We start from the raw sequence: 15,241 nt of genomic DNA on the forward strand, positions 1-15,241 counted from the left end.
TCTATTGCAGTGAATGAATGATCTGATACACTATAGCTGGGCCAGGCATAATGCATGTCTGCAGTCATGCTTGGCTTTGAAATTATCTGCTTATTGCTTATGGTTTTATTTTATTTTTTCTTTTCAATTCCCAAATATTTTTCGTTAATTTAAAAAACATCAATAAATATTTTAAGGTTTTTACATTAGATCTTTCTTTTTAAAATCTAGGTTAAAATTTAATGCTGAAATTCTGGGAAATATAAGTATAATTGTATTAAATTCCTTTTAATTAAATATTAAATCTTATTTATTGCTCTTTATTAAAAATAAAATTTCAAAACAAGGGATTAATGCTTAGATAAGATTTATCCATTGCCAAAAGATAAGATAATAACATTTACTGTGAGCGACTCACTCGCCACCTATAATAGCGTCTGGCAATTAAATTGATAAATTCTACCTAGAACGGCGAAGATCATTCTCCAAAGGGATAACAGACTTTGGTGTGGATACACCCGTCACCCGACTAACACTGTAACTTCATTTCGACTCTCTCTCGCAGACACGTTTCTGGGAGAAGTTCCAATATTTCTTGAATCCCTAACTGTAAAATCCTTCAATGGCGATGGCATCCCCGTCTACACCAAGTTTTTCGGCCTCCTGCTGCTGCGCTCGGACCAATTCGCCTCCTTTTGCTCGTTTCCCTTTTGTTTCATTCAATCACCGGGTGGTCCAACCCCACCCTTTAAGTCGTCGACTTGCCGTCTCGTCCCGGCTCAACTCGTTCGATGCCTCCCCCGGTGGGTCCATCTCACCAGACAACGGGGACTACGAACTGTACCACAAGTTCTCCCGGCAGCGTCGAAGGGGAGGGTCGCCGGTGTTCGTCATGCTCCCAGTAGACGCGGTGAATTTACGAAGGCTAAAGGCCATGCCGCAGTCGTTGCGGGCGCTCGCGGCAGCCGGAGTCGAGGGCGTTGTCATGGAGGTCTGGTGGGGCCTGGTGGAAAGCAAAGAGCCTGGGGCTTACGATTGGCAAGGGTACTTGGAGCTTGTGGCGCTCGCGGGGCTGTTCGGTCTGAAGGTTCGGGCTGTCATGGCTTTTCACGAGTGCGGCACTGGCCCCGGCGATCCTCACTGGTCAGTCTCATTCTGATTAATAATTATCTTTGGTTGACTTCAGGCATGTTCTTGAATTTAGTTTCTTTTTCAACTACCAATCTATTGTTTAATTAATTGATAAATTTGTTGAAGGTAGTGTTTTCTTTGCATGGATTAGATTATACAATTTTAAGGGCATCTTTGAGACTGGGTAATATAGCTTTTAGCTTATGTTATAGTTGTACTTGATCTTAACTAATAAGCTCTACTATTAAAAAGTTATTTATAATTTGGTAACCATATGTCTAAAACACTTTAAAACATGTTACTTTTGTTACTCTCTTTTAGAAACAATGTAAAAAATTGCTTTTTGAGGAAATGACATAAAATGTCATTTAAAAGTTGTAGTGTCATGCCTGTGATAATATCAAATGGCAAATCTGTAATTATCTAATAGTGGTATGGATATTTTCATCTACTGACAATCTTTTTTAAAATTGAAATTACGTTCTGCATTATTTGAATCCTCAAACGTAATTTTTAGTTTATTTGAGATTGAAAAGTACTTTAATATGTAACACCCAAACAACCTAATTTGATCATTATGGAGCTTTTAAGGCTATTTAAACAGGCCCTAAGCAGATTCGGATCTACATTAGGATCTACATTTTCTTGAATCAAGTTCTTGAAATTCTAAACATAATTTATAGGAATGCCACTCTTCACACTAAGTCACACCGATTGATGTGGTGCTTCTTAGGTCAATCATGACTTGAAATATGCCATATTAGCCACAGTGACTCTTTGATTTTAACGTTTCTTTATTGTAATGTAACGTTTCTTTGATTTTTAATAAATGGATTCAGATTTTGCGACCTCAGCATACAACTTACTGTTATTAATTTGAAGACTTTATATATTCATCCCCTTGCTTGCTTATGCATCAAGAGGCCTTCAATGGTGCATTTGTTGCTGAACACAAAGTAGAGAACTTCTTGTTTGATGTCTAACAGTATTTCAGTATGGCACATATTGTCATATACCAGAATTATATATCATCCCAAGATTACTTGTAAAAAAAAAGTATATATCATCCCAAGTTTACTTATAAAAAAAAAGTATATATCATCCAAAGATTCAAAATTTTTTTTATACAGCTCTCGATGCAAAACGTGCATTTCATAGCCTAACACCCTTGATCCATACGATCTTCTCCTCATTCTTGTTGACGGCTGTGATACAAGGAATAAATATTTTGGTATCTCTAGCATGTAAAACTGTAGTAGCTAGAATGGTGCCTTGTGATTTTAACATGGTCAAATAAGGAATACAGGGCATTGGTTGCTCTATGTATTGGAGTCTTTTGAGGCATTGCATGAACTTAAGAACCTAAAAGGCATTGATCTAGTAATCAATACAGGGGATGTATACCCTATCTTCTTTCTTTCCAGCATAACACTGGTTCTATTTGGCTCATGTTATGTGAATCGCGTTTTAAATTTGAGATCTACATATTTTTTTCATCAGTCTTTCATACTGATAGGAAGTCCTTGAAGCGTGAGTTGTTGATCGTTTCATCAGCTTTTATTCAATAGTAGATGCTAATATGATGATTTCTAGTTGTCATTTTCCCATTTGGATTCATTGTCTGCCCTTATTTGATGTTTGGTTGATATTCTTTAATTTTTTGGTTGTCTTTTTATTGAGTTTTTCCTTCAAATGCTGTTGTATATGGCTACTGACTCTAAAACTTGTCCTTATATCAAAGGATTCCTCTTCCTCTATGGGTAATTGAAGAGATTTATAAAGATCCCAATTTAGCATATGCTGACAGATTTGGAAGAAGAAACACGGAGTGTATTTCCCTTGGGTGTGACAATCTTCCTGTTCTGCTAGGGCGATCACCAATACAAGCATATTCAGATTTTATGAGGAACTTCAGAGAAACATTTAGACCGTTTCTTGGGGTTATCATTACTGTAAGATGATATAGCATGGAAATTTGGCTTAGTCATAGATTTACCTCAATAGACAAAGATAATCAACGTATTGACTGTTCACTTGGCAGGGAATTCAAGTTGGGATGGGTCCTGCTGGTGAACTAAGATACCCTTCATGCCCTTCCTCGAAGCTAATGTCAGCTTGGCGCTCACGTGAACTTGGAGAATTTCAGTGCTATGATAAGGTAGGTAGAATGTTTAGTTTTTTCTTTTCTTTTTAATAAGTTCCACTTTAGTTAAAAGCTTGTTCTTGAGACCTCTAGCCGTAACTGGAGAATCTTGGACAGATGACCAATATATAATGTTGTAATATTTTATCATTATGAATTAAAAAATTATATTTTATAATCAGCTGTCGGATTGATTTCATTCCATTTTCCTTTTTTTCCCCCAAATTGCTTTTGCCAGTATATGCTTGCATCTCTAAAAGCTTGTGCACGAGAGACTGGGATGAATGCATGGGGAAATGGGGGCCCCATAGGCGCAGCCGACCTAATGCAGAATCCTGACCACACAAAGTTTTTCAGAAGCGATGATGGCTCTTGGAACACAACATATGGTAATTTTTTTCTTGAATGGTACTCAGGAATGCTACTGCTGCATGGAGAGAGGATGTGTAGAGAAGCTGAAACCATTTTCAGGGGTACTGAAGTTAATACCTCGGCAAAAGTGGCTGGTATCCACTGGCATCATGGGACCCAATCCCATCCATCAGAGTTAACAGCTGGCTATTACAAGACTTCGACCAGAGATGGATATCTACCAATTGCTCGCATGTTTGGTAGGTATCAATTCAGCATGAGTTGCGCATGTGTTGAAATGCAAGATGTGGAAGAGAAACAGATGAACCCAAACAGTAGCCCGGAAAGTTTTCTAGGAAAGCTTCTCTTGGAAACCAGGGATTGTGATATACACTTAGAAGGTGAAAACTCTGGAGTCAGTTGGGATGATGATTCGTTTCAACGCATGCTAAAGACCTTGAAGTTTTTTCCAACTGGTCTAGAAAAGCCCTCCTCATTTACCTTCACGAGGATGGACAAAAACATGTTTGAATATGGGAACTGGGTTCGTTTCACTCGTTTTGTGAGACAAATGTCTGATGCCAATATTTTTAAAGCCAAGCAACGTTCGGGAGGTGATGCAAATCAGTCTTCCATGTCGTATAAAGCTGGATTGACACTTACATATTCTTAAACAAGCTTCATCCACTTGCACTGTCAGGGCGGAAAAAAGAATATACTTCTACCCACATTTGATGTGAGTAACTTATACATGATGTTGTGAAATGTGTAGTGATGCCTGATTTTTCTAATTGATTATTTTCCTTGTTTTCTCTGAAAGGGCTATTTTGCTGTATCATAATACAATTCTGCCTTCCCAGTATTTTTGAAATGGTGGGCTTATTGTCAACTTATGCTTCTTTCTACTGGACTGTGACACCCAGATGGTGATTTTTGTTGCTTTCAAATTTCAATAATATTATGCTTTGGACAGTTAACGAATATTACTAATTTGCTAGTATGGGTAATTACTTAGATGACAAGTTAGAGCTCATTTCATGTAGAAAGTCATTAGGAACCAATCAATTGATCTCTGTTAACGAATTCATGATGGTTTCCTGCACCGCCTATTACTGGGGCAATGGTGGGATCCTAATCCCATAATTTTATTTATTTTTAGCTCAAGTGCTTTTTAAAATAGGAGTTTTTTTTAATTAAAATTGAAAATACTGTCAACAGTTCGAAATGTTTTAAATACCTATAGCTATCTGAGATGATATTGTTGCCCATTATCAACACTGCTTAATCGTGAGGTTGCCCACGCTGGTATGTAATTCTACCTCATAAATACCCAACCATATCCTGCATGTGTTTTAGAGACTCCAACCTACTTTGTAGGCCCAGACGGAAATGATACTGCTTTGCCATTTGTATCCAAATATCCTTTTGGATTACAGTCGCAGACACATATGGTTTGTACTTATTATGCTTTTTGTCCATATTTTAGGTGAAGATAAGCTCAGTGCTAATAAATCAAGCCATACAGATAAAAGCAAGTTGATCTCATTATCTTAATGGATGCATGAACAGAATAAAATTCAGCTATAATCAATGAAAGAGGTCATCTTTATCCCAAACGACACCGCTGAAGTGACATTTTAAGGGATAAAGCAAATTGAACATATCCCTTCCATGTTTGAAGAAGTACGCACAATTAAGATATTTTTTCTTTTGACCACTTAGGATGATCTCATTATCTAGAAGCTTGTCTCATACGATATTGTTAAAACGTAAGCACCTAAAATGAACAGAAAACAACACGATGCAGTTAATTCTCTAGTGATTTGACTATGGGTAAGTGAGCCTTTACATCATGTTTTATCCAACATTTTTAACATACCCTATTCAAGGGACAGCCTAGCTAGTGAGCTTCAATCCTGATGTTCTGCATGCATGTTTATGAGAAACAGGTGCCTTCTTTAATTGTTTGATGGTTGAATTTGTATATTTTTCTTAATTAAAGTTCCACTAACAATATAATTTTATATATGAAAAAAAGGTGGAAATAGTAAGGGAAGCAAAGTTACGATAGCAAGCTCATGGTTCAATCTCAGTAGATTGCTGCAACAAGGTTATTCTGCCACGTACCCGGGTGGTGCATTGGTGCTAAACATCTAGTACTATTCAGAAAATTAACAGCTCTAGTTAGGCAGGAAGATGCATGATCATCTGCATTTAAGTCATGTAACAGCTCGGACTATTCAGTATGTAATTCTGTTTGCTCTGTTTCAAATTACTCCTACAAGTGAGAAAACATGTAATGAAAGGTGGGTTACAACTTGTAAAGTGTCATGGCTCATATCAAATGATTATTTTGCCTATGTACTGTGGGAGAAGCTAAGATTCGTTAATTAATGGGCATGTGGACAGGCGAGATTAAAGGATGGCTGAATTCTGAGACACGCAAGTAAACCTTCAAAAACAAAGCAGAATACGAAAGCTCATGAGATCATTGCAAGCATTGACAGCTATTTCCATCCAAATCAAGAGTTGCTTTCGATGGATTAAAAGTCAATTTTAGGTTTAATATCACAAAAGTTTGTCTGGTTGATTTTGTTTGGTGATCATAGGAATCTGATCTAAAATCCATACCTCCCCCACCTTCTCAATCGACGACAGCACATCCACTACCATGATTCCTAAGATCAGAACTTTTGTTCTTATCCTCCCAAATATTCTTCATTGACATGTCTCAAGGTCAGCACTTTCTCGTGAAGATTCAGCTTAAAATAACTATCTCCAACGTATTTAGGAGGTAAAAAGGTCAGTATGATACACTAGGGAGTGAAACAGATGAGCTTATGTTATTGACAGTATGATTTTGAAGGTCATAGTCCAAATAACTACATGGAAGTTAACCCCTGACCTGCTTGTAATTCTCATCTTTATGATGCAAGAAAAGATGAATTTGCGTCACTAAGATGGTTCCTTTCATGTATCTACTTCTATTACATTAATTCTTCTCGTTTTGCCATAAATGTTATGATAGTGAAATACACAATAATATAATACAAATTATACTGGGATTAACATTTAGATGAAACCAGTTTGAACTATGGCACGAAAATCTCGCTATCTTTAAGAAGATTCAAGCTCTCTATAGTGTACAAAGTCTCAAATTAACTGGTATAGTAGAACTTTTCTTAACTTGACTTCTCTAAGATATAACAGTACAACTGATTGTCGTATAATCTAAACTAACTCTATACAAGTGGTTGAACTTAAAGCTCTACCAAAAGAACACATTTCTTTTATATGGAAATACTCTCAAAAAAATAAACTCACTAAGATTATTTTTCTTATCTCACTTTTCCAAGATATATTTTTTCTCACTCGTACAATAGGAATAACCAAATAAACAAACATGTAGATAACCTATTGGACAAAAAACCGATCCTGGACATAAACGGGAAAAACAATTAAACCAACCATCTTCTAATAACCCTCTTTAACAACCCTTCAAAGCCATCGTTCTTCCAAAAGAAATAAACGGTAACTTTTCATGCCAGTTAAAAACAACGTTGAAGATATCTATCTTTTGCACTTGAATGCTGCCATTTATGTGAAGGAAAGCAACGGTAAAAAGAAATTATACTATTATTAAAAAAAATATCAACATGTTAAGCAAGCTATTTTAACTAGACATGATGATAAAAGATGAGTTTCCCATAGTAATTGTTGTAATATGCAAAGTGCTTTTGCCATGGAGGATTAGGCATCAAAAGCTGAATTAGTGATTTGAAGGAACTGCAATTATACTCCATAGAGTTTGAAAAGTTTGGGATGTCAACTTTAGAACCAGTATACTAGACCCAAGAGTGCAACCATCACCATACCGGGCATCTCAATTCTGTCTACAAACATAGTGAGAGAAGAAAAGATTTAGGAATAGCAACAGACCATGAATATACTGTAAACCAAACACTTTGATCTGAAAACAAGTAAAACGAAAACTGATAGGAATAGCAACAGACCATGAATATACTGTATACACATCATAAATTCTCTTAGTCATGATGAAGAGCCTTATTGATCCTAATCTTATATCAGAGAAACGAATGTGAACTAAAAAAGAACTCTCGGTCTGTTTCTCAAGAACTGTGGGCGAGTGCCTTGGTTTTTCCTCTGACAGCCTCTATGTCGTAGAAAGCGGTGAGTAGGCCTTATCCATTATGTCTGCCCACAACCTCATGTTGCACAACCATAGGAAGGGAATCTTCATCATTTAGATTTAGAATAGTCTTTTCAACTTTTTTTCCCCTGCACAACAGTAACATCCACAGGCAATTAGCCAGCTGGAAGTGAGTTTTTTTTTGAAAGGAAAAGTGAGTTAATTAACGTGTGTCAAATATATATATATATATATATTCTATAACTAGAATCCACTACTTTTTGTTTGTCTTTCACGTTGTTTTCGAGTGTGTTTTCTACTGTATTTGGTGATCAAGGGGAGTGCATGACCTATGAATGGAATGGTACCTAACAAGATAAACTGGCCCCCATGGAAATTGCAAGGAGATCATTGAAAGAAGACATCGAAGTGCCATTGTTTTTGGTATTTGAATTCCAAAAGTGTGAACAGAATTGTCCGGCGTTCACGTTGCTTGATGCTATCGCTTGCAGATTAAAGGAGATGCTGAAGTTTTGAAGTAAAATATACTTTAGTTTAGTACAGTTGACTTTGAGTTTGTGGACACTGGGCGTGTTGTAATTTGCCAACCATTTCCACAAAGCTTTTAGGGAGGTTCATCATGACAGGCTCTTTTGGCTGCATTCTCTCCTACTGAGGATATAACCACACATATACTTCAAAATCCCCTCACAAACACTAACTCACATCTCAATCAACAATGGAGAAACCAGCAGTATTGCGTCTTTGGGTCAAGACCTTTATCCTCATTATTCTCCTACACCTGATCTGCTCATCTTCAGGTAAGCCCAAGATTCACAGCCTAAATTAATTCCAAAAACTAAAGATTTGGGGGCAACATAGATCTTGTTTAATTATTTCTTGTAGTCAGAGTCAATGGCCTCGAGGATGCCATGGAGCGAAGATCACGCTCTGAGGTAACATGCATATAAGAAACCGCTGCTTTATATTTTATTAACACATGCTTTTTTGTGTTGTTTCTATCCACCACATCACATGAAGGCCATACCTTTTGATTTATGAAGGTGATGATCCAAATGAACAAGGTGAGAAAGCTTATGGGAGTTGAGGGACTGTTGGATTATGAAGATCCATCAGCCAATCCAACACATGACCCCAAGAAAGGAAGCCCTGGTGGTAAAGGAGGCAACAATCCTTGAGTAATTACTCCAGTCTTGCTCGTCTTGCAGCCTTTTAATCTCTTTTGAGAATGATGTTTAGTTAATACTGATCAGAGGGAGACTGAGAGTCGTGATCGAGCAAACTTGATGGGTTTATTAGATATCATCTGTAGTTGTGAACAGAATGAAACTGAAGTTTTCTTGCCGTAAAACATGGTGGCCATAGAGTGATTGCTTAATAGTCTTCTAATTAACCTCATCCACACATTGAAAAATAATCACAAACCAGAAATGTCTGCTCCTCAGAATCCCAGTCTCCAGTTGAGACACACTGAACATCTTATTGTTTCTTTTATTCGCACTTGGTATCCGAGAACAACGTCCGGCTTATTTAACTCAATTATCTCAGCAATGATATAGACAGCTTCTTTTACAACTCAATTATCAATGAAGTTATATAAAAAAATCGTTAATTTAAAGTAAAATATTAAAAAAAATGGGAAAAAAAACAAAACAATTGCGTCTCTGTCATTTTCCCTATGAGTATTAGCTGGAAACCCTTATAATAAGCAGGTGAGACATCATCCATCATTGCATGCACGAACCAGCCATCTCATCAATGCCTTGGATGCCAACAGAAAAATGAATGAAGATTATTCTAAGAAATGTTACAGATAAGTCTTACGCCACGTATCTCTATTTAAATAAAAGGATAATAATGATAAATTACATGTTAATTAAATATAGTGTACGGCTTTCTTATAACATTTTTCTTATTATTAATTACATCCTCCTTAATTATAATTATTATAGCTTGCTTCAACCGATGTTCTCTCTAAATATTATTGGTTCATTGTGTCGTGTATACCATGAACTGGACATTGCTTTTATTAATTATATATGATAATCTCAGCTGGAGACCAGAGACATCTTTTTTGTAATATATATATATATATATATATATATTTATATATTAATATAAATATATATTTCGAGAGAAATGATTGTGGTATTTGACCTCTCTTTCAAATCCCATTTAACAACTTTTTATCATGTTGGCATCATTATTATGGTCGTATAATTTTAAAATATACAAATTTCACACATGCATAGGGGTGAATTTGGTCTCGTCTGGTCAGTGAGGAGTGTGTTTTTTGGACTGAACTGGATCCTCAAAGGGACTGACCTTTGGTCCATTCTTTTCTCCTTTTTGCCATAAATTAATAAAAAAAAAAATTATTTAAATTAGTAAAATTAAAATTAAATAAACTATTTAATGTGAATTATGTAATTAACTATTTAAATCATCAAGAAAATTAATTATAAGTATATTTATTATGCTAATTGCTAATTTGTTACTAACTTAGAATATGTAAATGTATTATGATAGTTCTTGTAATAAAAAAAGAAAATATATTATGATAATTAATTCATAATGAGCTATATTAAACTTTTTACATTTTGTATATTATTCATAAATAATTGTCAATTTGCCATTAAACTTTATCACATTATTTATGATATATTATTAATTGATACTATATATTATTTAATATTTTATGTGGTTAATTATAATAAATTAAATAAAAATTACATTAAATTATATAATTATTACATAAAAATAATATATTAAATTATTAAAAATATATAGAGATATAGTTTAGTTAGGTCTATTCGGTTTTTTCGATCCAAACCGAATTCTATATCGGCTGCTATTCTTTTAAAAGAAAATTTACAAAGTTAAGATGGACATGACAAAATATTTTATTGATAGACGTAACTTTTTTCTTTATTGGCACGAGACTTAGTACCGTTTGGTTAATTAAAATAAAAAATTTCATCTCATCTTAATTTATTATTATAATATTTTTAAATTTCTATATAAAATATAATAAATAATTTAATTTTTTTAAATTTTAATACAAAATTAATATTAAAAAATTATATTATAATAATATTTTATTTATTATTATTCAAAACATCTCATCTCATTTTATCTATATAATCAAACGGAACTTATACGATTTATGATTGTACCTGAAATTATTTTTTTTTAACACAATTTTACTAATCTACTAAAGTTGAATGATAATAATTTTGAAAATTCAATATTAAAACGATACCATAAACTTAAATCGCTTTTGTCCAATGGCATAAGTTATAACTGAAATTGACACTTCATCATGTCTGCAAATACTTACTGTATAATTTGTTCGTCATCTTTGTAGTTTTAAATGATTCGTCCCGTAAAAAACGTACGGATAGAATCCCAAAATAAGAACGTAGAGGCGGACAGAGCTTGGGAGTGCACAGTAACAGTCACGCCACCCTCAATCCCAACTCCTCCTTCATCTCCATCTTCATCTTAATCTTCAAGGCTAATGTACCTTTTGACTTTGATCGAAACCTCTCTCTCGCTTTGCGTTGCGAGCAGAGAGAGACATCTGATCTTCTTCCCTTCCGAAATATATTCTCATCACTGCTCAAGGTAATATGTTCTAATCCTTCCTTTTCCATTCTTCATTACTAGTTACCACGCCCCATACGACCTCCTCTCATTCACGATGCCGGGCCTAGTCTCCGTTAAGTCCCCGCCGGACTCTGCGCCGCTCCAGGTTTCAGTCCCTGATGCCCAAAGATCCGAGCCCGTCAACTCTAAACCTCCCTCCCCGCTCCCTAAGAAACTTCCTTCTCCTTCCTCCTCCCGATCCAAATTCTCTCCCAGGAAGCCCCCGCCAGAGACCCCCACCCTGGATCTCAACCCCAACTCCGACTCTGCACTTGAAAACCCGGATCTCGGCCCTTTCCTCCTCAAGCTTGCCCGTGACGCTATCGCTTCCGGCGAGGGCCCCACCAGGGCTTTGGACTACGCGCTCCGTGCTTCCCAGTCGTTCGAGCGGTGCGCTCCGGCCGACGGCGAGCCTAGCCTGGACCTTGCGATGAGCCTTCACGTTCTGGCCGCGATATACTGCAGCCTTGGCCGCTTCGAGGAGGCGGTCCCCGTCCTGGAGAGGGCGATTCGGGTTCCCGACCCTCCGAGAGGTGCGGATCACGCGCTCGCCGCGTTCTCGGGTTTCATGCAGCTCGGGGACACGTACTCGATGCTCGGACAGGTCGATAAATCCATTGTCTCCTACGAAGAAGGGCTTAAGATCCAGATCGAGGCCTTGGGGGAGTCGGATCCGAGAGTCGGAGAGACTTGCAGGTGCGTAATATACGTGTTATCATGTTAGAAACCAGATGACTGATACTATTTTTACTATTATATTTTCGGTTAAACTCTTTTCAAGCCAACTTGCTAATTAGGTGCTACAATTACCGAAATTTAAGATCTTTCTGATCGTAAATGCATCCAATATTAGATAGAAATTTCCATTTAAGCTAATCTTCAGTGGAATTTCGCGGCAAATTTTCCAGAGAAACAGTGAAAGCTGTCGGTACTTGGCTTCTTGTCGTTTTCTAATTTTGTAGGCTCATTTCTACGAATTTTAATTTTCTGATAAATCTTAATTCTCTAGGAAAAAAAACTTTGGGGAGCTATGAATTTTGTTTCGCTAATTGCTACAAGACGAACGTCAGCTTCCCTAGATTTAGGTCTGAGATTTTACTGTAGTGGATATTTGATAAGTGAAGAAAATAGCTGTGAAATTAAGGAAGCAGGAGTTATTTAAATATATATATATATTTTTTTTGTGTCATTGCGAAAGAAACTTCAATCTTCTTCAGCGGCCGGATTCAGGGATCGCTGCAGGTTGCCGAAGATGAATAGTTTGGCCATTAGGCCTTTTCAGATTGTGTTATATCTGATTTCTGACTAACAATCAACCAAATCCCATGTGTATGAAGCTTTTTGTCAATGATGGAACTATAAACTAGAACGAGGACTTCAATACTCTTTAAGATAACTGGGGAGACGACTTAAAGAAGGTTTCCTTTAGAGAATCTGGCCTTCCCGCCTGCTGTTCATGAAATATAACTGCTGGAAGTTCATTCAAAATGAATTTTTCTCAAGTATTTGGAGATGAGTGTAATATAGATGGGACTCTTTTCTTTGATTGGGAGGTTCTTAAGGGATGTAGTGAAGTCTTATGCATTGTGAAACGCATTATGTTACCCCTTCAGAGATTTTGAATGGTAGATTGCTTTCTCAAATTTTGGGTTTCTGTAAAAGTATTGCTGTCCCCAATAGTCTTAGATTGGTGTATGAACTCATTATAAGTTATTAGTTGATATTACTTAGAAAAAGTTATCAGTTGATATTGAAAATGCAGGTACTTATCAGAGGCCCACGTTCAAGCAATGGAGTTTGATAGAGCAGAAGAGTTGTGCAAGAAAACTCTTGAAATTCATCACGTGCACAGTGAACCAGCATCTCTTGCAGAAGCAGCTGATCGTCGGCTGATGGCTCTCATATGTGAGGCAAAAGGAGACTATGAAACAGCCCTTGAGCACCTTGTCCTTGCCAGCATGGCAATGATTGCAAACGGACAAGACACTGAGGTTGCTGCTATTGATGTCAGCATTGGCAGCATTTACATGTCTCTCTGTCGCTATGATGAGGCTCTATTTTCCTACCAGAAGGCCCTTACCGTTTTCAAATCATCAAAGGGTGAGAACCACCCTTCTGTTGCCTCTGTTTTTGCACATCTTGCTGACCTATATCACAGAACCGGAAAGCTCCGAGACTCCAAATCCTACTGTGAAAATGCCCTGAAGATATATGCAAAGCCTGTGCCTGGAGCTACAGCAGAAGACATTGCTGGCGGGTTGACTGAGATATCTGCCATTTATGAGTCTGTGGATGAGCCTGAGGAGGCTCTGAAGCTTCTGCAGAAGGCAATGAAAATGTTGGAGGATAAACCAGGACAGCAAAGCACAATTGCGGGAATAGAAGCACGAATGGGAGTGATGTTTTACATGGTTGGGAGTTATGAAGAAGCAAGGAACTCTTTTGAGAGTGCTATAGCAAAACTTAGAGCCTGTGGGGAGAGGAAGTCAGCCTTCTTTGGGGTTGTCTTGAACCAAATGGGATTGGCTTCTGTACAGTTGTTCAAGATAGACGAGGCGGCTGAGTTGTTCGAAGAAGCAAGGGGGATTCTGGAACAGGAGTGTGGCCCGTTCCATCAAGATACCATTGGAGTATATGGCAATCTTGCGGCAACTTATGATGCCATGGGGAGGTAACAGACCATTTTAATTTATTCTCCCTGTATTTTGGTGTAAGCTTCTTGCTTTGGCTGATAAGCCTGATTCTCTGAGCCAAAAATTCGGTTGACCCTGCCTTTTAGGGGTCATCTCACTGCAACTGAGAAATCTCCAACCCTTATGAATTGCTAGCTGTAATTAATGTTAATAACATCATGGTAAGAATTGTGTCATGCCAGCTGTCATTTCACCAAAAGTGGCAGTCCTACATAGCTGGGTGCCAACATCTATCCAGAAAAAGAAACACAGTTAGTACTTTGAAGTTAATTTATTTTCATGTGGATTGTAGAAATTCCACACTTTCTTCTTATCATTTTAGAGTTGTTGAACCCAGCATATCTTTTTTTCTTTTCCATATTTCTCAATTCCTATGCACTACATGCTTATAACTTGGAACTGTAACTTTATGATGAATCAGATTTTCTTGATTGCTCCTCTATTTTGTGAAAAAAAAAAGTTTTCCAATTGTAAACTGACAGTTATGCCCATGGCTCATAACTGAGACTATCATAATTAACAGTTTGAATGTATTATCGTGATAGTAATCTGGTAGTGTTTAAAACAAGAGCGTGAATATATCCTCCTATGGTAATTTTTCTATTTTTCACATCTACTAGCAAAATATTTCCAGGGTAAATGATGCAATTGAGATTCTGGAGTATGTCCTTAAGCTAAGAGAAGAAAAGCTTGGAATTGCAAATCCCGACTTTGAAGAAGAGAAGAAAAGGCTAGCCGAGCTCCTGAAAGAAGCAGGCAGGACGCGAGACAGGAAAGCGAAATCTCTGGAAAATCTCATTGATCCCAACTCCAAGAAGACGAAGAAAGAAGTGATGAAGAAGTGGCCTAGCTTGGGTTTTCGAATTTGAGAAAAAAACTGATCGTTCTTCCCGATTCCCATGTCTTATTGCTCTTTTACACATGCACATTCTGTAGCTTAGAGGATCATGTAAAGGGGTTGAAGTTGTAATTTGGTGAGGTTTTCTGTTTATTGATCTTTGAAATCCCCACTTGTTTTGATATGTTAATTGTTTTGTTCTTTGAGCCTTTTAAGCTGTCTACCGTAAGGAAATTTGCCCATTTGAGTGAATAAATTTGTTAACAATGTTTGCTCCTCATCATTTA

At 36.9% G+C, this 15,241-nt stretch overlaps 2 protein-coding genes and 1 long non-coding RNA gene across 4 annotated transcripts; 2 read left to right on the forward strand and 1 right to left on the reverse strand.

Annotated features, from left to right (window-relative positions):
* Positions 1–292: 292 nt before the first annotated feature.
* On the forward strand, positions 293–4,585 carry LOC122290354 (beta-amylase 1, chloroplastic-like). The gene is made up of 4 exons (XM_043097995.1): positions 293–1,122; positions 2,852–3,062; positions 3,152–3,268; positions 3,492–4,585. Exons 1-4 carry the CDS (start codon positions 602–604, stop codon positions 4,275–4,277), a joined length of 1,635 nt encoding a protein of 544 aa, XP_042953929.1. The 5' UTR covers positions 293–601; the 3' UTR covers positions 4,278–4,585.
* Positions 4,586–7,222: 2,637 nt separating this feature from the next.
* Positions 7,223–7,950, reverse strand: LOC122289086. Its single transcript, XR_006236106.1, has 2 exons — positions 7,618–7,950; positions 7,223–7,497 (listed from the first exon to the last, which is right to left on the reverse strand). It is a non-coding gene; the product is annotated as an uncharacterized LOC122289086 (long non-coding RNA).
* A 3,187-nt stretch (positions 7,951–11,137) lies between these two features.
* Positions 11,138–15,234, forward strand: LOC122290218 (protein KINESIN LIGHT CHAIN-RELATED 1-like). Of its 2 annotated transcripts, none has more exons than XM_043097805.1 (3): positions 11,138–12,119; positions 13,186–14,094; positions 14,737–14,873. In XM_043097805.1, exons 1-3 carry the CDS (start codon positions 11,479–11,481, stop codon positions 14,753–14,755), a joined length of 1,569 nt encoding a protein of 522 aa, XP_042953739.1. In that variant the 5' UTR covers positions 11,138–11,478; the 3' UTR covers positions 14,756–14,873. The 2 variants fall into 2 exon arrangements, with proteins under 2 accessions (XP_042953739.1, XP_042953738.1); XM_043097804.1 differs by having other exon boundaries at positions 11,141–12,119; positions 14,751–15,234.
* Positions 15,235–15,241: the final 7 nt, after the last annotated feature.

This window comes from Carya illinoinensis, chromosome 12, assembly GCF_018687715.1.
Source record: "Carya illinoinensis cultivar Pawnee chromosome 12, C.illinoinensisPawnee_v1, whole genome shotgun sequence".
In the NCBI taxonomy this organism is placed as follows: domain Eukaryota; kingdom Viridiplantae; phylum Streptophyta; class Magnoliopsida; order Fagales; family Juglandaceae; genus Carya; species Carya illinoinensis.